We start from the raw sequence: 24,496 nt of genomic DNA on the forward strand, positions 1-24,496 counted from the left end.
CTGGCACTGATCCCCAAATCACCCAAACCACACTTTTATCAGCGAGCTGCCTTGAGTTTGCACACTGGCTGGAATGAGCTTGTTGTCCAGGCTTGGGACTAAACAGGATGGGTGGTTTTGGGTGATCCAGAGCCACAGCAGCTGCTACTGCAGGACCTCAGCACAGCCACCCTCAGTAATCTGGCTAAAGTGGATTTTAGGCTCAGAAAAGCTCTTTGCAGCACCCACCTATCCCCAGTCTACTGGGAGATTAACACTGAGGTTTGAAAAGGCAGTAATGCCTCTGTGAGGAAAATGGATCTTTACCTCTGTTATCTCCAAAAGCTGAGGAGAGAAAGGCAGACTGAAAGACATGTCAAACTTTCTTCCCCACAGCCCACAAATACTCTTCTTAAATGTGAGTAAACACGTTTTTCCTCACAGCAGAACAGCCTTAACTCTGACCCTGGAGCACTCACAACAGCATATGAGACTGTTTTGATTCTCTTTTGAGATTTGTATTTCCTTCTCAGGTCTGTGGTTTTTTTAAGCCATAAATGAAGAGTAAATTCTTTGCTGCTTTTAAGCTGGAGCAGTGTCACAGCTCCTTGATTATCCCCAGGGGATTTATCACAGTTGTATATTAACCATGGTGTGGGCACAGACACCAGCACTGGCTTGGGACCAGGCAGGATGTGGAGCTACAGAATTCCTGCCACGTTGGCAGTGCAGTAATGAAGGGCAACAAGCAGTTTCAGTGTTTTCCTGTGGAGCAGAATCTGTTCAGGAGCCCCATGGATGGCAGTGAGTCCTGCCAGAGCCAGTGCTCAGATCTGCTGGCTCGCCCTGCCTCAGCCAGGATCTTCAGGGTGCCTCTGCATCCGAGCCCCCAAAGGCCTGGGAAAGCCCCTTGGCTGCAGGCACAGCACCTCCAGAGTGTGAAGAGGCAGCAGGGATGTGCAGTCAGACCCTAGCCCAGATGTGCAGTCAGACCCCAGCCTGGATGTGTCAGCAGAGCCAGGGACAGGGGCTGTGCCAAGGGCTGGTCCTGGCAGGGTGTGCCTGGAGCAGCTGCTGCCCTGCCCAGCACTGCCCCAGCATATGCCCATAGACAGGGCAGCCCCAAGGCCCCAGCCAGCCTGGAGCAGAGGGATTGTGGTGGCCCCAGCTGGAGCAGAGGGATTGTGGTGGCCCCAGCTGGAGCAGAGGGATTGTGGTGGCCCCAGCTGGAGCAGAGGGATTGTGGTGGCCATGGTTTGGACAGCACCTGAGCCTTGTGCCAGCACAGACCAGCATGACTAATTAATCACACAGCCTTGATTGGAGCCACTGGCAGAGCCAGGCCCCACTTCTCCCAGGTGTCCTTGATTCCTTCCAGCTCAAGTGCTGAGCCTGGAGGAATGCTGCTGCAGCCCAGGATGGAGGAGGGCTGTGCAGTTACCTGGGGCTGACAGGGTTTCAGATTCCTCCCGATAGGATCCCGGTAGCTCGTTCTGTACAAGTGGAGTTTCTGAGATGGAGCTCTTACATAACCAGAAGTGACTTTGGAGGGAAGTTTTGGTCCTCCCACTTTCCCAAGCTGTCCTTTCCACAAGAATCACAAGGTGAACTTTGGCTGGAAGGACAGTGCTGATTTTGTAGCGGGGGTGCTGAAGCCAGAGCTTGTTTTGGTCTGTCAAAAACCAGGGATATTCTCTATCCAAGAATATCCTTTAAATAGGAACCCATGCTCTGCTCTTCTCCTGGCTTCCTTTTTCCCAGTGCAATAGCAGAAAGCCAGGAAGCACAGGCAGTGCTGGGATGGAAGGAGCTGTGATGCTCTGGGACCCAGCCTGGGTTGTGTTACACCAGAACACAAAGTCCTGAGTGTTCCTGATGGAAACCAGAGGAGTTGCAGTTACCACTCACATTCCTGTGCTCGTGCATGGAGCAGCTCTTCTGGAATGTTCCTGGCCCTCCTCTCTCTGGTGAGCCAAGGAAGTGCTGGAGGGCACTGCAGCACCTGGGTCAGAATTCCCGGTGACACCAGCACCTCTTTGCAGTGGAGCTTCTCAGTGGCAGGAGTTTGTTCCCAGCTCTTCACAGTTATTCCTGCACCAGGAGTGCTCCTGCTTTTCTCTTGCATGGGAATGCAAATGTATTCCAAGGAGTGGGCAGGAGCTGGGATCTCCTGAGACATTTGGAACTGGAGTTGTCTCACTTGCAGCTCAGACATTTGCAGTTCATAATCATAATGACTCCTGGGAATCCCTGAGCTCCTTCTCAGGTGCCACAGCCCAGATGTGTCACCCTCAGGGATCTGTTCCCATCCAGTGGCTCAGGTGTTCCAGTCCAGATCCCAAGGTGCAGAGTAGCTGAATCCACCCTCTCCTCTCTCTGCATGCACCAAATGAAGACTGACTAGGATGGATCCCAACCCTCCTCTCAGAAGCTCCATATCCATCACCTGGTCCCTGAGCCATCCATGCCCTCAGGCTCTTGGCTGTCTGCTTTTCATCTGTCAAAGGAAGGAAGGCACTGACAGGGCTTCTCCCTGCCCCTGGCTGGAGCTCCCTGGGTTACAGCAGGGCTGGAGCTCTTTGAAAAACACCCGGAGGTGTGAGAGGAAAAGTCATTAGCACAGAAAAACCCTGGTGGCACAAAAGATCCTTCTGCAAACTGCTGCTCCAGCTTCATTAAAAGCACAGCCCGGGGCTCTCATTCCAACAGGATGGATTTGCTCTGGGTTATCTAAATGAGAATGATCATTTCTGCAGGGGGAGGAAAACAGAGGAAACCAGGAGGAATTATTCTGTATAAATTATGTGCTCAGCTTTCATACTGACCTATTGAGTCAGCAGCGAGAGCTGGATTTCCTAGAACAGCCTTTCATGCTGGATTTTGGAGATACTCTTCTTTTCAGCCCTGAAAGATCACTCAAATGGCCTTTCTCACACTGGCAGTGTGGGCTCCAGCCTGGATGCAGGGAAATCATGGAGTTAGCAGCAGTTATCCAAACCACTCATCCTTCTGGATTCCAGCATCCTTGTGCTCCCTCCTGGCAAGGGTTGGGCACGTGGGCATTGCTCTGGGCGTGTGACCCTGAGGTGGGCATGGAGACAGACATTCCAGCTGGACAGCCAGCTCCAACAGCAGCAATTCCAGCTGGAAAAATGTGATTTTCCAAAATGTGACAAAGGTTTCCTGCAGTTTTAGCTGTTGAGCTGCCTTCCGGTGGGATGAGAGGCCAATCTGTGGTGTGGGCAAAGGTGGCAGGCACACAGTGCCATGGTGAGGGGAGGAGCAGAATTGTCCCTGTTGGAGCAGCCAGGAGGTGTATGGACTTGGGCACACATCACACAGCCTGTCCCCTGTGTCACAAACCACCCTGACACTCACTCATGTGCCTTGGAGGGTGATGCCACCTGAACCCCCCTGGATCAGGGGCTGTGTCACGTCTGACTTGTAAGGCAGTTGTGTTTGCAGCTTTGTTTTCCATGTGGAGAACTGACAGATGAGGAAAACCAGCCCTGTCTGCCATGGTTCTCTTTTCCTTGCTCACCTGGGCAGGAGTGTAACAGCAGAACACAAGAAAAGAGATGAATCAGATCCTCTTCCAGAAGCCTCTGCCGAGTTGGAGGCCGTTCCTTGTTGCATTTGATTCATGCAGAGACTGCAGCTGACACCCAGTACAAAGGCAGCTGCCACCATGGGTCACTGTGGGACACGTATCCAGCAAGAACAGAAAGCAAAGAAGGGCATTGCAGCTAAAAGACGAAATTATGGAGTTCATTCCTGAGGAGTGGCTGAAGGTCCAGAAATATTTGCAACCAGCTTGTTTTATAGAAGGAGTTATGGAGCTTTTAATGGTAAATTAGAAGGGAAAGTTGCAGGGCAGGAGGGTGTAATAGGAACCTCCACAAGCCAGCTCTCATAAGCTCTTAGAGGTCTATTTATCATCCAGGATAGCTCAGCTACCTTTGGAGGCTTAAAATGAGCAGGATGGCTTCTGTTGCAGTGTTGGAAACAAAAATGTTTAATAAAAGGCAAAATAATAAACTCTTTGCAGAGAAAAACCAATCTAGGTGCAGGAGGTTCTTGCTCCTGGTAAAACACCTCACAAAAGTCATTTGTTTCTTTGTTCTCTTCTTTTTCTAGTAAATTGCCTAAGCCTGACTTTTTGGCTCCTGTCCTATTGGTTATCCTTAAGTTTAAGGTGAAGTCCCCCAGGCCTATGAGATGCCTTTTTCACCTAATCGAGGACAGAAACTTCTGGGCTTATTTCCTTTTTAAGGGGACAAAGGATAGTTTTGTCACTCCGTCAACAGGGGGCACATTCCTGTAAGGAGGGGTGACTGATAATGGGTTTGTATTTTGGTTTTTCAGCTGTTTTCCAGCTGGTTCTGCTTGCACACTGTGTCTGAGCTGAGCTGGTGCAGCTTGTCTGTCCCTTCGGCAGGGTTCTGAGCCTGACGCCGTGTGTAATGACGCTGGGGGCTGGCTGGGGGAGCTGCTGTCTCACCTGTCCCCGTGTGCCCGCAGATCTTCCACATGACCTACGACCTGGCCAGCGCCGTGGTGAGGATCGTCAATCTCATCGGGATGATGCTGCTGCTGTGCCACTGGGACGGCTGCCTGCAGTTCCTGGTGCCCATGCTGCAGGACTTCCCCGACGACTGCTGGGTGTCCCTCAACCGCATGGTGGTGAGTGCTGGCCAGAGAGCACTTGGACCTGCTTGTGTTTCCTCCTTTCTTCCCTGTTTTACCTTTCCCCCTCTTTCTATTCTCTTCCTCTTCCCAAAGGGTGAGGCCGATGCCAGGTGTTGTATATTTCATCCCCTTGATCAGCTCGTAATAAATAATTCAATATAAATATATAAAATAACAAAATATATAAAAAATATAATATATAGTACATAGTATATAACCTATAATATATAATATCTAGTATATAATAGATAATATCTAGTATATAGTATATAACCTATAATATGTAATAGAATTATATATTTTATATATGTTATTTATATATTCTGTGTATATTTATATATACATATAGCTATACATATCTATACATATATACACACATATACATATATACATATGTATATATGTATATATATGCAGATATATGTGTATATGTATACACACACACACACACACACATATATATATATATATATATATATATACACATGTATAAAGAATTAAATACAAATAATCAGCTCAGAGATGGTGGGCAGGGTCTCCCCTCTGGAGCATCCCACATGTCGTGCTCCCCATCCCCCCTCTCAGCCCTAAACCCAGCCCCTGGCTGACACTTCTGCAGCACCCACGGCCATCCCCCAGCTTCCCGTTCCTCCTTTCATCCCCCGGGGCCGTCCGGTGCTGTGGGCAGGGAGGCAGGTCCTGCAGGGATGCAGTGCCAGGGTTTGGGGGCAGGTCCTGCAGGGACACAGTCCTGGGACAGGGAGGTAGGTCCTGCAGGGACACAGTGCTGGGGTTTGGGGGCAGGTCCTGCAGGGATGCAGTGCCGGGGCAGGGAGGCAGGTCCTACAAAGACACAATCCCAGGGTCTGGGGGCAGGTCCTGCAGGGATGCAGTCCCAGGGCAGGGAGGCAGGTCCTGCAGGGACACAGTGCTGGGGTTTGGGGGCAGGTCCTGCAGGGATGCAGTCCCGGGGCAGGGAGGCAGGTCCTGCAGGGACACAGTGCTGGGGTTTGGGGGCAGGTCCTGCAGGGACAGTCCTGGGGCTCGGAGCAGGACCGGCCCCGGCAGAGCCGTGGAAGGCAGGAGCCAGGCTCCCTCTCCTGGCACTGAGCAGCAAGGAGCAGGCATGGAAACATCTTCCCGCTGGAAACTGAGATTCTGGAGTGGCAGAGACAGGGCTGGGGCTGATCCATGATTCCCATTGCTGGTCCCTTTGCCCCATACCCCCTGGAAGGGTCAGTGTGAGCACCCACCCACCCTGGGGTGAGCCAGGGTCATGGGATGAGGAGCCAGGCTGCCCAGAGCCATCCCAGGCTGTGCCCTGCTGTTGCTGGGAGGGAGTTTGACACCATATGGCAAAGGCAGGGTGAATTCGTGGTACCTTTCAACCATCTTGCTGAGAATTCAGGAGCTTTTATTCAAAGGGACAATGTCCAGTTGATTAAGCAGCAAAAACTGACAAAGCTTAAAAAATTGCCTGTTACTGCAGTTCTTAACCTTCAGATTCCCCCAGCCAATTTCTTCTTGAATAAAGGAAATAATCAAGCACTGGGGCAGAACAGAACAAATGTAAAATGTATCAAAGATGTGCCAGCCTGCCGTGCCTCCCACGTGCAGGGCTGTGGGCACGGGCTGCCCGTGCCTGGAGGAGTGAGCATCCATGGAAAAGTCATCTGTTTGCTGTTTATTTCTTCATTTCTCCTCTCTGCAATAATGGTTCTCTTCCTGCTGCTGCCAGACTGCCAGTTCTGGAGCCTGGAACCCTCTGCTTATCTCCAGCAGAACAACAACTGTGCAGCAGCTGCCTGGGCTTCCCCATGCTGCCTTTTCTTTATTTACATGGCAGGAGCAGTCAGAGATTGGGCCCCCACTGTGCTTCTCAGGGCCAGGAGGACACTCAGCCAGGGAGCTCAGGGGTGCAGGTGGCCTCCTCCCCATCCTGGGGGTGACTTGGCCATGGCAGGATGGCTTCAGAGCAGCAGATTTGGAGCGCAATTCCCTCATGCCAAGGTTTGGCTGCTGATGGCAGCAGCTCCTGGCTCTCCCCGGCCATCCCTCAGGCAGAGGTGCAGGCTGGGCTGGAAGCTGCCAGCTGGATTCAAGGGGAAGGGTCTGCAAAAGTGGCAGGACATGGGACAGAGGAAGAAAAGAGGCAAATCCCAGCAGCAAGGCTGGGGAGAGGGGGGAGGATGCATTACAGAGGCAGGAAGGCTCAGCAGGCTCCAGGAGGGCGGGGGAGGGAGCTCCTATCCAGAGCAGAGCTTTCCTCGTGCTGCAGCCTTGTCTTCCCAGCCTTGAGAGCCTCTGAAGCTGGGAATTAAACTTGCCTTGGGAGATTGTTTTCTGCTTCTTCCCTGCAGCTAAATCACCTTTTTTTTTTTTTTTTTTTTTTTTTCCACTTAAAAGAAGTGAAAAAAAAATTCATTATCTCTGAAAATGGAGCCTTAGGAAAGTGGGATGAAGAACTGGAGGGATGGCCCACCTAGAGTTCAGGGGGCTTCCACTCCAGAAGCTGTGCAGCAATATGCCAGCCCCAAAAGAGCCTGGGGTTAGAATATTGAACCGAAAGTGCAGTAGTTCTTTGGGAAAAAATAGGTGTTTTCTCCCAATAATGTCCTTTAATCTCCTGAGAAGATTTCCAGTCATGTCACTGGGCCCAGCAGTGGATGTGGATGGCAATATCAGTGAAACAATTTACATCTGATCTGGAGGGGAGTGCTGAGAGAGGCCACAGAGTCAGGAAACAAGAAACTGGAGCTCTGGGCTCTTCTCAGGCTTTGGTGGCAGGATGTGGATGGAAGGTTCCAGCGTGGCTCTGTGTGATGGACACAGCTGGGAGGACACAGGGTGGCCTCTGTGCCAGGGATATTGGGACATTCTGTACCAGCCTGGTGGGAGCTCCGAGGAGATAAATAAATATCCTGGTGCATGGCTGCCCTGATTGCACACAGGAGCCAGAAATCTGGGAAAGGGGGAATCTTCTGAAGCTGCTGCAGCCAAGGGGAGCTGGAAGTGAGGTCCAGATGCTCTGTGAGTGTGCTGGTGTTGCTCTTCCTCTGCTCTGGGGTTTCCCACCACTTGGCACTCCATAAAACCAGCCCTCATTTCCATGCTGCAGGGAAAGAAGATTCATCACCTCCCATCTGCTTCCTAAAGGTTTGATCCTCATCCAGGGGATTTGTGAAGGGTCTGGTGTTGCCAAAATCATCTCAGGGCCTCGATAAATCCCCGAGTCTGGTTCCTCTGGGTGTTTTCCACATGCCTCGTGTTCCATTTCAGCAGCCGTGGAGGCAGTGGGTGTCTGGCTGGCTCCTGAAGCAGCAGGGCAGGATGTTTGCAGTATTAATTGCTGAGTCCCAATCCCAGGGGCTTCAGCATTAGCTTTCCTGCAGTGCACTTTATTAAAAAGTGGAAACACTGGTGAGTCAGCTGCAGAGTGTGTGCTGCTCCCCCAGAGCTGGCCTGGCAGCTCCTCTCCCAGAGATCTGAGCCCTGAAAGCTCTGGGAACACGTGGCCTCTTCCCCTGGGTGCTGTGCTGAACCCACCCACCCTGCAGGGAGGGCAGAGATCCCTGAGGCCAGGGCAGCAAACTCTGATCAGCCTCCCCTCCACCAGAACTCATTCCTGGAGAGCTCTGTCCCTCTCTGCTCACAGCACCTTGCTGGGGGCTGCTGATGGAAAGGGGGAAGAGGAATGGCTGCAGAGTGTGGGAGAGATCTGCTGTGATTCCCAGCTCATCCCGAGCCTCTGGGTCAGCCCAGCCCTCCTGCCTTCCCTCAGCAGGCACAGGAACCTGCAGGAGATTCCATGTTCTAGAAAGTCTGTCAGGAGCAGGGCTGCTCCCATGGGGAGGGAACCTGGAGCCCAGGGTGACAGGCACAGGGAGTGCCCTCCCCAGCTGGGGCCAGAACCAGTCCAGACCAGGGTGGGCAGGGCAGACCAGCCCATAACTGGGAATATTGACCTTTGCAGGGAAGGCAGGGTGAAGGCACCTCCAGGACTGTCCAGGGAGGCCAGCTGGGAGCAGCATGAGATGGGCACAGCAGCAGGGCTGGAAAGGAGGCAGAAGCACTCTGTGCACAGCCCTGGGTACAGGTACCATGCCCAGGTGAGGTGTGGGTGCCCAGGTCTGGATCTCCAGGAGCACAGGGTGCTTGGGAGGGCTCCCAGGAAAGGCTGCCTGGGACCACTGGGCCAGGGGCACTCAGAGAAGATCCCTGCTGTCAGGTGAAGGCCATGTGAGCTTCCCTTGAAACAAGCCTGGGACAGGCAGGTTCTGTGCAAGGTGAGGTTTGACCTGTCATCTCCATGTGTCCCACACTGCTCCCACCCTTTAAATTGGATCTTCAGGGGTGTTTTCCCAGCCCAGCAGTTCCAGGGGTGGGCAGGGATGGTCAGAGACAGCTCCTGAGTTCTCCAGGTGTTAATGGTGTAAGTCAGGCATGACATTGTTCTTTGGAGACTTTGTCTGTGACAAAGCTGGTGCTGCTCTTCCTCTACCATGGGGTTTCCCACCACTTGGCACTTATAAAACCATCCCTCATTTCCATGCTGCAGGGAAAGAAGATTTATCACCTCAGTGATAGGACTACACCCCTATCCCAAGAACTTCCAGTACTTCTCCGTGTCTTTACTCATCTCACTCCTCCTCTCCTGGGAGGATTCAAGCAGGCACACTCATACATCAGAACCAAAATACTCTGTCAGACACCACAGTTTGCCTTCAGGTGCTTCTGTAAGGTACTACAGAACCCAGCAGTGCCTTTGAAGTGTTCCAGGGAAGTGCCTCCAAGTATTCAAAGGTGGATCTGAGCAGGCCAGACTCTAATGCCAGAGAAGCCCTTGCCGGTGTGGATGTTAAAAACAAACCAGTCTGAGCAACTGCTTCAAAGTCATTTCACTGCCTTTTGCAGAGTCTCTTGGTGCCTCTGAGATAACCCCCTCTTGACTGTGAACAGGCACAGAGCTGTAGCTCTGCTTTTTGTGCTTTGGGATTTGCTTAACGAGGAGTCATTTTCCCCCTGCAGTTTAAGGCCTCATTTCCCTGCCCTAATGGGCCATTTTAGCCACTCCAGTATCTGTGGAGTGGTGCAGCCCTGCTGCAATGGGGGCTGGTGTAGGTGGGTGTTAGACAGGGTATGGCTCTTACAGGAACGAGCTGAGGCACCTGGTGCTGACAAACCCGTGGCCACACTGCCTCTGCAACCTCTTCTAGTCTGGCCTAAAGTACTGTGGGCTTGACCTGTCTGCTCATCCTGGGGAAAACAAAACCCTGAAAGCTAGAGAGGTACCAGGACCTGTAAGTGAAGAATCATCACAGAGCATCCAGTGCTCTTCACACTTGGTACCCTAAAGGTAATTGCTCTGAAAGGCTTCCCCTCCACTGGAGTGCCTCTCTCTGAGCAGTCCTTGCTGTGCTCTCCCAGCAGAGCTGGGTGCTCAGGGTTTGTTTGGAAAGCTCTGTGTTTTCCTGCAGCTCCCACCCCCCAGTCTGTCATCCCTCAGCCATCCCTCAGTCTGGCACCCTCAGCCTGTGCTCACAGGAGCCCTGCTGCTGCTGGGAATTGGGCTGGGGCTCGGAGCTGTGCAATTCCCAGGGAGTTTTGTGCTGGCTGCAGGGGCTCGGCGTGCTGGATGTCAGAGTTTTGGATGACTAATTCCTACAAAACACTGGCAAGCTTCCTTGTAAACAGCACTCCTGAGCAGCAAGTTGCTGGAAGAATGGCTTTTAAACCTCCAGCCTGCCTGGTACCCAGATGTTCACAGCCACTAAAGAGCCTGGCAGCCAGTTTTCCAGCTCAGCTATTACTGCTCTGGCTGCCCAGATTCCCTTTGGAATTCCCTCAGCTTCCTTTGTCCCTGCTCTCAGGTCTGTGGAGGAGCTGTGCTGCCCTGTTAAACTACTGCCACACTGAACTCAGAGGGTAGCAGCATTCCAGCCAGAGAGCAATGGGGAAGGAATTCATTCAGCAAGGGATGGAACACTGCTCCCTGTGCCCCAGCACCATGGACTGTGAGACTCCACAGCACTGGCAATGTGCTCCCACCTGTGCAGGGATGCAGCATTTGAAGCAGAGTGGCCAAATGTGACAGCTGCCTGCTGCTGTCTCTGGGTGAGGGACAATGGATGGGCTAAAGCCAGGCATGTCCCAGCAGCTGCCATGCCCTGAGTGCAGGGCCGTGGCCTCAGAGTGCCAGGAGTGCAGGGCTGAGGGAAGGGGGTCCTGGAAGGGCAGGACGCCTGTGGCAGCTGTGTCAGAGGCCTGGTGCCCACACTGAGCAGAAGTGGGTCTGCAAAATACCACCAACCTGGGGGTGGAAACCAAAAATGCCACAAAACCTGGGGGCACCCAGCCCTTCTTTGAGGGCACCCCTCTCCAGGCTCAGAGCCCCAGCACAGCCTGGAGGCAGAGGAGCAGGAGGGGTCACTCCTTTGGCCTCACACCTCTGGCAGCTCCCGTGGCCAGACCCTTCCTGTGCCCTGGCCTGGGCACAAACTCCCTGGGCCCTGTCCTGTTCTGTGTGCAGCTCCTTTGGGCTCCTCACACATGAGCCTAGGGCACAGCCAGCAGCAGTCACCAATGGCCACTTTGTCTCTGGCCCCTCTCTCTTGGCTGCAGGGTGGTTTTTTCCAGGGTCCTGCTCTGTTGGGAGGTGAGCCCAGCCAGGCTGGCACCAGCAGCAGGGGCAGTCCCTGCTGGGCTGTGTCTGTGCCACTGCTCCCGTGTCAGCTCTGCTGTCACTTGTGTGGCTTTGCCCTTCTTGCTGCAGTGGGAATCAGTCCTGGCTTGCATAATGAAGCTGAATCTGGCCAGGTAATGCTATCAGCTGCCTTTGTCCATGTGCTTATCTCCTAAGCAAGCATCAGCCCTGGGCAGAGGTTCCAGCCCTGTGCCCAGCTCCCAGCCAGCTCTGTCACTGTTTGCTCCCTTTAAGGTCCCCCATGGCTGTGATGAGACACCTCCAGGAGGTGCCCAGTGAGCTCCAGAGCTCCCAGCACTGCTGGCTGCTGGTGCTCTGGATGGGGGTCACAGGAGGACTCCTTGTTTATTGACAAGCCAGCAGCAGTGCAGTGACCTCTGTGCAGTGACCTTCCAAGCTACCACAGCACCTGTGTCTGCAGAGCTCCATCCATAACCTCGGCCCCTTCCAGGAACAGGGAGCAGCTGAGGAATGCCCAGTGCTGCCACCCAGCAGAGGCATTTTCACATCCTTGTAGGAGCCATGTGTGATGCCAGAGCAGTTATTTGTCAAGGTTTCACAGCAAGAACTTGCTGGCAGATAATATCCACAGGATGGCAAATGCACCTTGAGCTGTTCCATGAGCTCAGGCTAAGCAGAATCACCAGGAAACTCGTGCTGGTTTTTCTCTCTGTGCCATGCTGAGGTGCTGCCTGTGTGAGCTGCAGTGGAGAGCACAAGGTGTCTCAGCACTCTGTCCTGGCAGGATGTTGCTGCTCTCAAATGAAACCATTTGTAGTTCCTCAGTTCTCTGAAAAAGCTCAGTTTTGCACTGAGAAGAACTTGCTGTCCAGACATTACCAACTTCATTTTCTGCCCTTCTCATCTCTCCAGGTAATGACCAGAGACCCTGGCCATTTCCTAAATTGCTGGGCAGTGATTTTCCTCAGTCTCAGATCCTGCTGCTGGCAGCCTTGCTCAGGCTTTCTGTTAGTTCTCAGTTCAAGTCCATTTCCCAGGGGAGGAAATTATTTGCTTCAGTTCCCTCTCCCACTTGTGGGTCATTGTGAAGATCTCCCAGTGCATCATCTGGGTTTATCCCGGGTTACCAGCGGGGCACACTGGAAAAAGCACATGGAGTCTCTAAAGACCAGGGCCAAAGTGCTGATCTCAGATCTGGGATCTGGCCTTATTTTTCCAAATGGACTGAGCTGGGCTTCTGGGGCTGTGAGGGCTCTGAAATTAAATGTCTTGTGTAACAAAGAACAAAATTTCTTGTGTTGAGGTGCCTCCAGCGGGGATTTTTGGGTGCAGTTGAGGTCATTGGGGTATAGGGTATTAGTGAGGGATACAGGAGTTCCGAGGGCTGTGGGGGCATTGAGGTGTAGGGGCTCTGTGAGGGATATGGGAGTTATGGGGACTCTGAGGTGTAGGGGCTTTGTGAAGGATGTGGGAGTTATGGGGGCTCTGAGGGGTTTGAGGTGTAGGGTCTCAGAGATAGGGGAGTTATGGGGCTTTGGGGGCATTGAGGTGTAGGGTCTCAGTGAGGGATGTGGGAGTTGTGGGGGTCTGAGAGATTTGGGGGTTGAGACTCCATAGTCCTCCTTGCTTTCAAAGACTCCCCAGCCTTCCAAGCCACCAAAGAATGAAATTTCTTGTGTAACACATCAAGGTGCCTCCGACAGGGATTTTTGGGTGCAATGCCAGGGGTGCTTTCCTGCCTCATAGCCCTGTGCCCGTGCTGAAGCTGTGCCCTGTCCCTGCAGAACGACTCCTGGGGGAAGCAGTACTCCTACGCCCTGTTCAAGGCCATGAGCCACATGCTGTGCATCGGCTACGGGCAGCAGGCACCCGTGGGGATGTCGGACGTGTGGCTCACCATGCTCAGCATGATCGTGGGGGCCACCTGCTACGCCATGTTCATCGGCCACGCCACCGCCCTCATCCAGTCCCTGGACTCCTCGCGCCGCCAGTACCAGGAGAAGGTAAGGACAGCCCTGCTGGGGCTGGGCTGGTCTCTGTGCTGTCTGGGGGGAGCCCAGCGTGGTCTCTGTGCTGTCTGGGGGGAGCCCAGGGTGGTCTCTGTGCTGTCTAGAGGGAGCCCAGGGTGGTCTCTGTGCTATCCAGTGGGAGCCTAGGGTGGTCTCTGTGATATCCAGAGGGAGCCTAGGGTAGTCTCTGTGATATCCAGAGGGAGCCCAGGGTGGTCTCTGTGCTATCCAGTGGGAGCCTAGGGTGGTCTCTGTGATATCCAGAGGGAGCCTAGGGTGGTCTCTGTGATATCCAGAGGGAGCCCAGGGTAGTCTCTGTGATATCCAGTGGGAGCCCAGGGTGGTCTCTGTGATATCCAGAGGGAGCCCAGGGTGGTCTCTGTGATTTCCAGAAGGAGCCTAGGGTGGTCTCTGTGATATCCAGTGGGAACCTAGGGTGGTCTCTGTGATATCCAGTGGGAGCCCAGGGTGGTCTCTGTGATATCCAGTGGGAACCTAGGGTGGTCTCTGTGATATCCAGTGGGAGCCTAGGGTGGTCTCTGTGATATCCAGTGGGAGCCTAGGGTGGTCTCTGTGATATCCAGTGGGAGCCTAGGGTGGTCTCTGTGATATCCAGTGGGAGCCTAGGGTGGTCTCTGTGATATCCAGAGGGAGCCCAGGGTGGTCTCTGTGATATCCAGAGGGAGCCCAGGGTGGTCTCTGTGATATCCAGTGGGAGCCCAGGGTGGTCTCTGTGATATCCAGTGGGAGCCCAGGGTGGTCTCTGTGCTATCCAGTGGGAGCCTAGGTTGGTCTCTGTGATTTCCAGAAGGAGCCTAGGGTGGTCTCTGTGCTGTTCAGAAGGAGCCCAGGGTGGTCTCTGTGCCTGTCCACGGGGTGGTATCTGTGCTATCCAGAGGGAGCCCAGGGTGGTCTCTCTGCTGTCCAGAGGGAGGATGAGGTGGTCTCTCTGCTGTCCAGAGGGAGCCCAGGGCGGTCTCTGTGCTATCCAGAAGGAGCCAGCGCTGTCAGTGTGAGAGGCCAGGGCTCTGTTCCGTTCCCCCTCATCCCCATCCGTGCACTCCAACACCCCTCAGGGACAAACAGCAGCAGGATCAGTTAACAGCAGGGCAGGGAGATGGTTGTTGTTGTCTCTGCCTGTCTTTTACACCAATGTTATCAATGTTAGCAGTACCTAAAATTTTAAGTCACTTCTTCCTTTCCCACATCTTGTTTCAAACCCCAAGTGAATGTTCCAGAATGTGCAGCTTTTGTTTAGCAAGTGCTCTCTTTAAAAGTATCCAGATTATTCACTCCAGTGCTCCTGAGTGAAGCTGCAGAACAGCCCCCAAAGCCCAGATCAAGGCTCGGGAGCTCGGAGCAGGTTCCCCAGGTAGCTGGGGAATTAATGGCACCATTGTTGGACTGCAGAATGGAGGGCACAGCCAGAAATGTCACATCTGATCAGGTTGCCACTGCCACAGTCACTGAATCTGTGAGCTGGGCAGGGCATCCAAAAATGCAGCTGCCCTCAGTTGGTGGGGCTGGGGAGGTTTTATGGCCAGGGTCTTGTGGGTACATTTGATCAGGAGATTAAGAAGAGGAATTGTTCCTATTCTGACCCTGCCAGGTGCAGTTTAGGTGAGAGGGGAGCTGTGATTCACATGGGGAAACTGTGACCAGCAGGCCTTGATCAGGTGAATTTTAAGTTCAGGGAGGAGGTGGGATGACCTTGGAACAGGTTTGAGACACAGGAATTCCAATGGGAAGAGAGCAGGGCAGAGAGGGAGAGCAAATGAGACCAGAGGTTGACTCATGCTTGGAGTATAGGCAAGGTCCCAAACCACAGCTAGAGCTGAACGAGGGGGAATGCCCAGGAGAAGAGTGGGGAGGCCTGGCATGCATCCAGAGCATCCAGAGTTTTAGCTCTGTGTCACAGCTGAGCCAGGCTGATCCCCATGGAGAGCAGGGAATGCCAAAGAGAAGGACACTGCAGCACTGGGAGTGCAGGCTGATCAAATCTCAGGATGCAGAGTATTCAAATGTGTTTGAAGTAGCACAGAAGTCAAGGGCTGATCTGCAAAGCCAACCACCTGGGCAGCCTGGCACAGCCAGCACTGCACCTGCAGCTCTGGGCACTCCGGGCTCTGCCTCCAGCCCGTGCTCACACAAGGGCACAGCTTGACCCTGGCACTCGGATCCCAGGCAGTGCTCAGGGAAATCAGTGCCCAGGAAGGCAGCAGGGACTGCAGAGGGGGTGGCAGGGGCAGTGGGAAGTGTGAAAGCCTCCTTAGACCATGGGGATGTGAGTGAGAGGGTTAACAGACCCAGGAGAAGAGCTCTGGCAGAGGGGAGAGGATGGAACCCAGAGAGAATTTCCTGTGGCAGGTTCATCTCCCAAGTTATCCTGCGAGGATCAAAGCCTTGGGGATTGAGTATGTTCATTTTCCTCTTGCAAATGGAACAAGTGATGGCCTAAAAACAAATATGTATTTACTTTGTGCATTCCTTAGCACTTGAATAGCCATGATTAAAATGAGGCTGCTGCGTGATTTGCAGCCCTGCAACTCAATTTAGTTCAGTCCTCCTGGGACAAAGTGTCTGCTGAAGCAGATTAGAGAGAGAATCTCAACAAGTTTGGAGGTTGATTGGTAGAAGCCAGCAGCAATTGAGAGAGCTCTGCTGAGCACCCTGTGGGCTCTGCCTGTCCCTCAGCACAGCTCAGCCTGCAGGGGCCTGGGGAGCTGTGCTGGGAGTGGCCAAGGAAAGGGACACGGTGGAGAGGGAGAGGAAGAGCACAAACACAAACAGGAGAGGAGGTTATAGCTGGAACTGCCCTGGGAGGCTCTGCTGTGTGGGACCCTCAGGAACAAGGCTCAGGAGCGGGTTTTTGGGAAGGTTTCAGATTGTCCAGACCTCTGCCAACCCACTGGTTCTTCCCTTGGACAAGCAGGGCTTTGGAGAAGATGAATGAAAGCCAGGCTGTGCTGTCTGTTGGCTTCAGGAGCAGGCTTGTCTCACTCTGCCTTGGATTCTCTGAACACTGTGATATTGAATCCCTGTCCTGTCAGTCCCTGGAGCCTCTCACTTCATGCTGTGCTGGGTGTGCAAGGCAGGGCAGCTGGGTGGATCCATGGGTGGGCAGGAACCATGGGGAATTCAGAGGGAATGCTCCCCTCCAAGCCTGGGAGGTGCCTGGGTACCAGGGCACAGTCCCCTGTGGCACAGAGCCTTCCCAGCACATGGAGGGGGCACAGCCATGGTGCAGGGCCAGCCCTGTCCCTCCAGATGGGAGCAGCTCTTTGGATGGGGCTTTCTGAAGGGACTCTTTGATCTCCAGCCCCAGAGGCAAACTGAGGTGGGACCTGTCTGTCCCATCAGAGTTCCCCATGGTCACAGAGTCAGCAGCAGGAGCAGGAGCTGATCTTCTCTCTTAACCTCACCTGGAGTTCAGCTCCACAGTATCCTGGCATGTTTCCTGCACTTGAGACACCACCACAGCTCCTTCCTGAGGGATACTGGCAGAACAATGGCCCCAAGTGCTGCTGTGCAGCATGGTGTTGTACCTGAATGGATGTGACAGCTCTGACCAAGAACTGAGCCTGTTCTCACCCAGGGCTCCCTGGCACTGTGCTCAGCTGGGCACACCTTCCTGGCTTCCCAGAGCCTCTCACTGAGCTCACCTCTTCTCCCATGTTTGTTTCCTGTCACATCAGTGGGTTGAAAGAGCTTATTTTTGAGCCCATGAGTGCCAGAGCTGGTGCAGGTGCTGGTGGAGGGGGTCAAGGAGAGGAGCAGGGGTACAAGACCCTCTGCAGCTGTTCATGGATCAGCTCCAGCCTTTATTCATCACTGGCTGCAGAATTCCCCTCCAGCTCACATCAGAGGAAGACTGTTCCCTGCCCAGGAGAGGAATAAACCAGCCAGATATGCCTGTTGTTTTCATGCTTTTTGCAGGTTCTCCTATTCATTTCTTTCCCTAATCCTGCAGCTCAGCTGGATTAGCATTTCTGTCAAGTCACCATGCACAGCCTCTCCTCCTCCCCAGTGCTCTGTAACCTTGAGGGTGGGGAGGGTGATGGTGCTGCTCTCTGCAGTTCCTTGGAGCAGGGCAGGGGTGCTCAGCCCCCATTGTGAGAAATGATGCTCACTTCCAAAACAGTTGAAAAGGTTTATTAAAACCTCATCAAAAATACAACAGAAGACTGAATAGAGAAAATATTACAGCACCAGGAGCAGAGGATTTTTCCCACCATGTGCTCATCCACACAATGGAAGGTTTGCTTTTTTAACCCTTTAGTTCCCCCAAAGTTCTGTCCATCTGCCCAGTGGTGGAGATCACTTCCTTAAACCTCAGTTGGAGGTCAGGTGCTGCCACAGTCAGGAGCTGACCCTCCCAACTGTCCCAAACCCAGGCCACCCCTGATAACAGCACAAGGCGGGGGTGAAACTTAACTATAAATCTGTACAACTTCTCTTAACACATATAGATGGTATTTGCCTTTTAATTGTGAGAGTCACCCATCCATCCCTCATCTATCTCAGTCAGGGTCACTCTCCCATCCCAGCGGGTGCAGGGAGGCTCAGCTCCCCATGAACACCCAGAGCAGGGACTGCTGCTGATCCCTTGTGAAGGCTCACCTAGAACAGAGACTAGACTGAGCTCAAGAATGAAGTAGGGATTTATTAAAAGGATCTCCTCAACGGATCCACCTTGGGCAGCACAACCCAAAATGGCCACAGAAGAATGGACAGCTGCTCACAGGGTCTGTCACTTTTTATAAGTTTTGGGCCATTTGTATATTGGAGTTAATTGTCCAATTCCAGCTCCAGCCCATGCAGTCCCATCCTTCTTGTTTTCTCTCTTTGGTCCCCGTTGTTTGTGCTCTTGGGGCTGAGATCTGGATCCTTTGTCCTTGGTCCGGAGCTGGAGCAGGAATTGTTGTGTCTCCCTGCTCTGTGCAGAGAGCTCACCATCCCCTAACACAAAGCCCAGACCCACTCACTAAAGCAGCACAGAACCTGAAAAATATCAAAGCTAAACCTGAGGCATCACTGAGAGGCAGGGCTTGCTGCTGTCAGCACTGCAGAGCCCACTAAAGCCCTAATCTCTCCTTCCAGAGCCTCATCTCCCCTCAGGATCTGCTCTCCCCACTCCTTCCCCACTCTTCCTCCTCCATGAGCAGTCCATGCAGTGCCTCCTGTTTTTAAAATACCTCTTGACTCTGGGTTGGGATTGCACTTTCCCTTGTCATTAGGCTCTTCACAGCCTCTTTGCCTGGGCTCCCCAAGCCCAGGAGACCTTCACAGTGGCACCCTAATAATGCTGCTATGGAAATCCTAATGCTCAAGGGTTCCTTTTCTTTTTTAAAGCAGAACTTTCAAACGTGGCCAAGGTCTTTACCATATTGAGATCAGAAGAATCAGCCAGCAGTGTCTCTGAAGCAGCACGTGCTGCAGCAGGATTGCAGGGGGACACTGGAGAGAGAATCACTTCAGAAGCCCTGCAGAGCACTGCCATCACCCCTCAGCTCCTCACACCTCTGCACAGCCCCCAGCTGATCCCTGCTCTGCCTACCCAAGCACTTCATTGTGCAGCTGGAACATTTCAGCCCTTCTGTCAGCACCCTGAACTCAGCAGAGAGAAACTGGGGAAGGTTTAGTCATGGGAAAGGATGAAATAAAACAACTGGAATGTTCTATCCCTGTTGGGGATGCTGGACCAGGATTTGTTGGGGAGGAAATCCAGACAGTGCCCTTGGCCTGCCCAGTGCTCTGAGAGCTGGGGACCTGTCCTGGGGCTCAGGCAGTCCATGCTCCTTCTTGGACACCAATCTAATAATAGCAAAATAATAGTTTTATTTTAATAGTAAAATCATGGTTTTATTAGTAACAAGTTTAAAGAGGGATTTGGGCTTTTTATGGTCCATGAGGAAACTGTGGAACTCACAGCTCCAGGGTGCTGCAGAGCTCACGAGTCTCATTAACCTCAGAATATTTAGACAGATTGGCTTGAGGAGAACCTTTCAGGTGTTGCTGAGTGCCCAGATGCAGATCCAGCCCCTGGCTTGGGAATCCAGATCTGCTTTGCCAGTGGGCAGGAGCTGGAATCCTGCTCCTGCTCCCCATGAGCCTGTGCAGGGCACTGGGGGCACAGATCCTTCCTGGATAATCCCACCAGCCTGGCACCATGCCCACAGAGCTAATTAACCCTTTGTGGTGGTTGCTGGGGCTCAGGGGCACAGACACACTGTGGTGGCTCTGACAGCTGTTCTGGGAGCCTGCAGCAGGCACACACTGCCACAGTTCTCTGCCACTGAGCTGCCAGGGGGAACTTCACTACTCTGGGCAGGGTTGGAAGTGACATTCCTGAGAGGACTGGTCACCAGGAAGTTCTCAGGGGTTGTCCCCACATTCCCTGAGCTCACAGGCATTCTGGAGAAGTCACCTGAGCCAGCACCCACGGTGGAGGTCAGGGAGCTGCAGAGCTCACTCACTCCTTGGGTAATGTGTGTGAAGGAGAGGGCAGGGAGTGCAGCACTCCAGAAATGAAAGGTGTTTGCAGCACTTAATCAAATGCAAAATGTAATCAAATTTCCTAATTGGAAAAAGTTTGGAGAGCCTGGCTTTATCCTGTCATGCCAGCACTGGGTTTTTGTTCCCTGTGTGCAGAGATGGCCTGAGCACTGTTGTGTCCCACACTACTGTCAATCAGAGCAGCCTGGGCTGATAACAGGGCTGATAAATGATGGCTCCAGTGATTGTGTCAGGGCCCCTGCTGTGCCCTGGGCTCCCAGCACTGCCCAGGGCAGCTTTGCTTCTCTGCAATCAGGGGGTTCTGGCTGCTTGGCAGAGCCAAAAGAATACAAGAAACAGGCAATGGGGTGTTCACCTCAGCCAGAAACTCAGAAATTGTGTCAGTTGGTTTAGGTTTATTTAATCCTTTCCCTGAAAGAATCCTGGGTTGGTTATAAAACAGAAATGTTTGTTAAATGAAAACCTCATGGCTTCTTTGCAGAATGTCTTGTGGTGCAAACTGCCTTAACCAGACCAGGGATGAGCAGTTCCTGCTCTTGCAGGAGAATATGTCACTGGTGGGCTTAAACTTGGTTTACCCATCCCTGAGAGCAGGCTCATTCTGAGGCTGTAAAACATGGCAGAAACAGCTCAGATTGTGACATCTGCACCCTGGGCCTGGAAGGCAGACAGGTCCTTCTCTCCTGTGACCACCATGTGGCACCTGCCTGTGTTGTCATGTCAAGGGAACATCCCTGCCTTGGTAGCTCTTCCATCCCAGGGAGGGGTTTCAAACCTCAGTATCAGTCTGGGAGTTCATGCTGGCACTGGAGCTGCATATAAATAAATAAATAAATAAATAAATAAATAAATAAATAAATAAATAAATAAATAGCTGATGCTGCAGCACAGAGCCTCCCCCAGAGCCACCTGTCCTGCTGCTCCCAGCAGTCCTAGTCCCTCACTACACACAGCCCCTGCTCCCTTTGCCCTGTCCCATTCCAGATGTGTGGCTCCAGTGAGCTGACATCTCCACAATGTCCTGTGATACTTCTAAAGATGAACTGACCATGGCCAGGAGTGCCCTGCACTGGCCTAGTGCCTTCTGGCAGGTGTGGCCTCTCCAGCCCAGCCAGGCACTCCCTTCAGGGCCATTCCCAGGGAAGCCAGGCTGTTCCATAGCCCTGATGTGAGGTTTGTCCATGCTGCATTCCCTTGGCATGCACAGGATTAGACCTTAGGGCTCAGCACCCACAGTTCATGCAGAGGGATTTGTCCCACAGCTCCTGCCTCTGCTTTCCTCAGAGCCCTGAGCAGCAGAGATGGTCAGAGGCAAACAGGAGCTTCATCAGGCTCATTATTGATCCTGCTCAGCCCAGTGCCACCTCCCAGCCCAGGAATGGGACTGTCCAAAATCCCTGCCTGAACAGGAATGGGATTGTCCAAAATCCCTGCTTGAACAGGAACTAATGGGAGTGAGGGGAGGCAACTCACAGCCATCCCCAGTGCAAGGAATCTGGACAGAAAGTGGGGAAAAAAGCTCCAGGAATTGTCTGTACCACAGCAAGAGATCAGGAGCCTGACCCTGAGTAAGATAATACTCCATGGTACCGTGCACTAAGGGAAAAAGTGTCCAGGTTTCCCAGGAAGTGACACTTAAACATCATTTTCTGGTGGAAATCTGACAAAATGAGCACAGTGAGCCAGGGCCATGGTACAGGAATCAATTAATCCAGCCTTTGGAAAGGCTCACATCCAGGACATCACATAAAGCTCTTGCAGAAGGGAGGTAGCTGCCAGGTTTATGTCACAGAACTTCTGTTGTTCCTTAATCCCCACCTGTGACTCCATGAGAATGACCATGTGGAGCAAGATGGGATAGAATAGATCCTGAGGGTGGGAGTATGAATGGCTTAAGAGAGAAAAAACCCCAGAAGTCAGCATTTCCTTGGGTTTGATGATTCCTGAATGCTGGGGAGCTGCACTCTGACTTCTAACCAGGGAAAAGAAACCAAAGATTGTGCTGTGTCCTGTCAGCAGGCTCCATGTGGTGAATCCCATGGGCTGATCTTCCCCCTTGGAGAGCCCCAGCACTGCTCAGGGTGGCTCCTACCCCAGCCTTGGCACCACCACCCTTCCCTGAGCTGAAATGCTTCTCTGGAGCCTCCTGCTCCTCCCACAGGTGCCTCTCTGGTGACTTCTGTGGGCTCCAGAAGTGGAGATATTTGTGACTGGGATTAAACCCAGTGCCACAGTGATCTCAGGCTAATCCTGGAAGGATCCAAGCAGTGCCAGAACCATGGAATGTGCAGGTTTGGGAGGGACCCTCAGGCATTGTGGAGCCCTGCACAGGACACCCCAATAATCCCCCCTGTGCCTGGTGGTTCTCACCTTCAGAACTGGGGCAAGCTTGAGCCTGTTCAGTGATTTACCCCTGCCAGAGAGAGGAGGGTTCCTGATGGATATTGAGGGCATGGAAGGAGTTAAAATACTCAGTTCTCTTTGGGCTGTGAGTGTCAGAGCTTTGCTAGAAGGGGAGGGAAGTGGTGGGAGAGGAGGGAAAGTGGCCAGCTAGAGGAGCAAAAATCCTCAGCTGAATGGTTTCCTTTTGATATATTAATACCTCCTTCAAGGGCTATTTGAGGAAAAACAGACTTAAGAAAATGAGCTGGGATTTAAATGGGCTCGATTGTCTTCAGAGAGATTTAAATAATTCCTAAATGAGTGTTTTTAGTTGAGCTCAGAGAGGCCACTAAGCTCTGAGCACAGGTCAGGCTGGGGACAGGCAGACAAGTGGGAGCTGAGCAGAGAGGAGGAGGAGTGAGGAGGGGAAGGGGCTGGAAGGCAGCAAAGGGACACCAAGTGGCTTCAGAGAGGGCCAGCTGAGCGTGGCATCATCTGCCTGACCCCACAAGAGTGGGGCCTTCAGCAGTTCCAAGGGAAGGGGGAAAACCCCAGTGAATCTTCAGTTTCTCAGCCATGGAAAGAAGGGGTTGGTGCTTTCAGTTCTGACCCCATCTCTGCACAAGGGAGAGCTGAGGGCCCCAAAACCCTCATGGCTGAGAGGAGGGAGCACCAGCAGAGGCAGGAGAGACAAGATTTCCCTCTCCTTAATCATGGCAGAGAATGATGGTTCCTTATTTCCCAGCTTGCTTTTATAACCCTGATTTCCATTGGCAATGGGAAGCAGGGCCTTTATTGGTGGGGGAGTAAATTTGTCCTGTTTTCCCTGGGAGCCTTATCTGGGGACAGCGGTGACAGGGGACTCTGACAAGCCCTGGGGACACTGCAGAGCAGTAATTTATTGCTCTTTGTTGCAAAGCCATAAATCCATGTTCAGTGGTGAATAAGCAGAGTCCCACTCATCCCACCCAGCCATGCTGGGGCATTTCTGGAGCGTGGGGATGTTTTTCCCAAGGAGCAAAGGGCAGTTAAGAAGGACAGCAAGTGCCAGTGGAGCAGAGGACAGGGACAGGGACAGGGGCAGGTGGCTGCAGCAGGTGAGGAGAGGCACCTGGTGATCCTGGTCACTGCTCCAGCTCAATCACTGCACTAAAGCTGAGAGCCTAAGGGGATATTTTTGGCAAATCATTTATTCAACAAAAACGCAGCATTAAAGCAAGCAGAGCTCTTGGTGGATTTTAGATGAATTTAATAAACCTGAGTCAGCAGAAGCTCGTGCCTCATGATTCCCCTTTCCCTGGTGAGAGTCCCACACATCCTGTGCCTGGTTTGCCAGGTCCCATGGGTGTCTCAGGCTGCAGTGCCTCTCCAGTGGCAGGAGACATCAAAAACCCTGAAACCTTCTGCTTCAACACCAAAACCTCCTAAACTCTCTCTGGGTGAGTTGCCCACAAGAGAGCTGCTGTCTTCCTCTCTGCTGCTGCTTTCCACTTCCTTTCCCTGCCTCACTTCCTCTGGGCACCCAGCACATCCTGTCCTGCCACAGCCATCCCTGCAGAGCCTGAGCCACACAGGTGACAAAGGGCCAGTGGGAGGTGGGGGCTCCCTTGCCTTTGGTCAGGCTGGAGGGATCAGGAGCCTTTCCAGGCAGTTCCTGTGCTTTGGGAATGCCAGGGAGCCCCAAGTGTCCCCTCTGCCACCTTGGCTCCTTGGAGTGATGCCCTCTCATGCATGGTGGCAGTGCCAGCACTGGCTGTCCCTGGAGCAGGACCCGGGGCTGTAACGAGCACAACATCACTAATCAGGCTCTCCTGCACTAAAGGGACATTCAGGGACACATATGAGGGAGAAGAAGGGAAATAGGGCTGGGAAGGAGCAGCACAGTCCTTTTGTCAGCAATCAGTGCAGTGCACTCAGCATTGTGTCCTGTACTGAGAGGAGTGTGACCATTCCCTGCACACACCTTGTCCTGCAGCACCTGCAGGGCAGCAGGACCCTGGTACAGCCCTGGCCCTTGGGGAAGTGTCCTTTACTCACAGAAAGCACCGTCCATCCCTAAAGCTGCTCTGTGTGCCCTGTATTCCACTGGAAGTGATCCCATGGAAATGTGAACCATCAGGTGAAAATGTGGAAGGACTAGGGTGAGTCCTTGGGGCACAGGAGTGAAGAAAAGGGGAAGAAAGGATGAGAAAGCAGAGGCACCGAGGGGAGAAGTGGGACTGCAGCTCCAGCCCAATAGCTGGGGTGTTGATCTGGG

At 53.0% G+C, this 24,496-nt stretch overlaps 1 protein-coding gene across 1 annotated transcript in view; it reads left to right on the forward strand.

The window, feature by feature from the left end:
- Positions 1-24,496, forward strand: part of HCN4 (hyperpolarization activated cyclic nucleotide gated potassium channel 4) — a 102,033-nt gene that overhangs the window by 58,020 nt on the left and 19,517 nt on the right. Inside the window, exons 3-4 of the mRNA XM_059857965.1 lie at positions 4,501-4,662; positions 13,117-13,335. Coding sequence (XP_059713948.1) covers positions 4,501-4,662; positions 13,117-13,335 — 381 coding nt within the window. The remainder of the gene's footprint in view (positions 1-4,500; positions 4,663-13,116; positions 13,336-24,496) is intronic.

Source organism: Haemorhous mexicanus, chromosome 13 (genome assembly GCF_027477595.1).
Source record: "Haemorhous mexicanus isolate bHaeMex1 chromosome 13, bHaeMex1.pri, whole genome shotgun sequence".
In the NCBI taxonomy this organism is placed as follows: Eukaryota; Metazoa; Chordata; class Aves; order Passeriformes; family Fringillidae; genus Haemorhous; species Haemorhous mexicanus.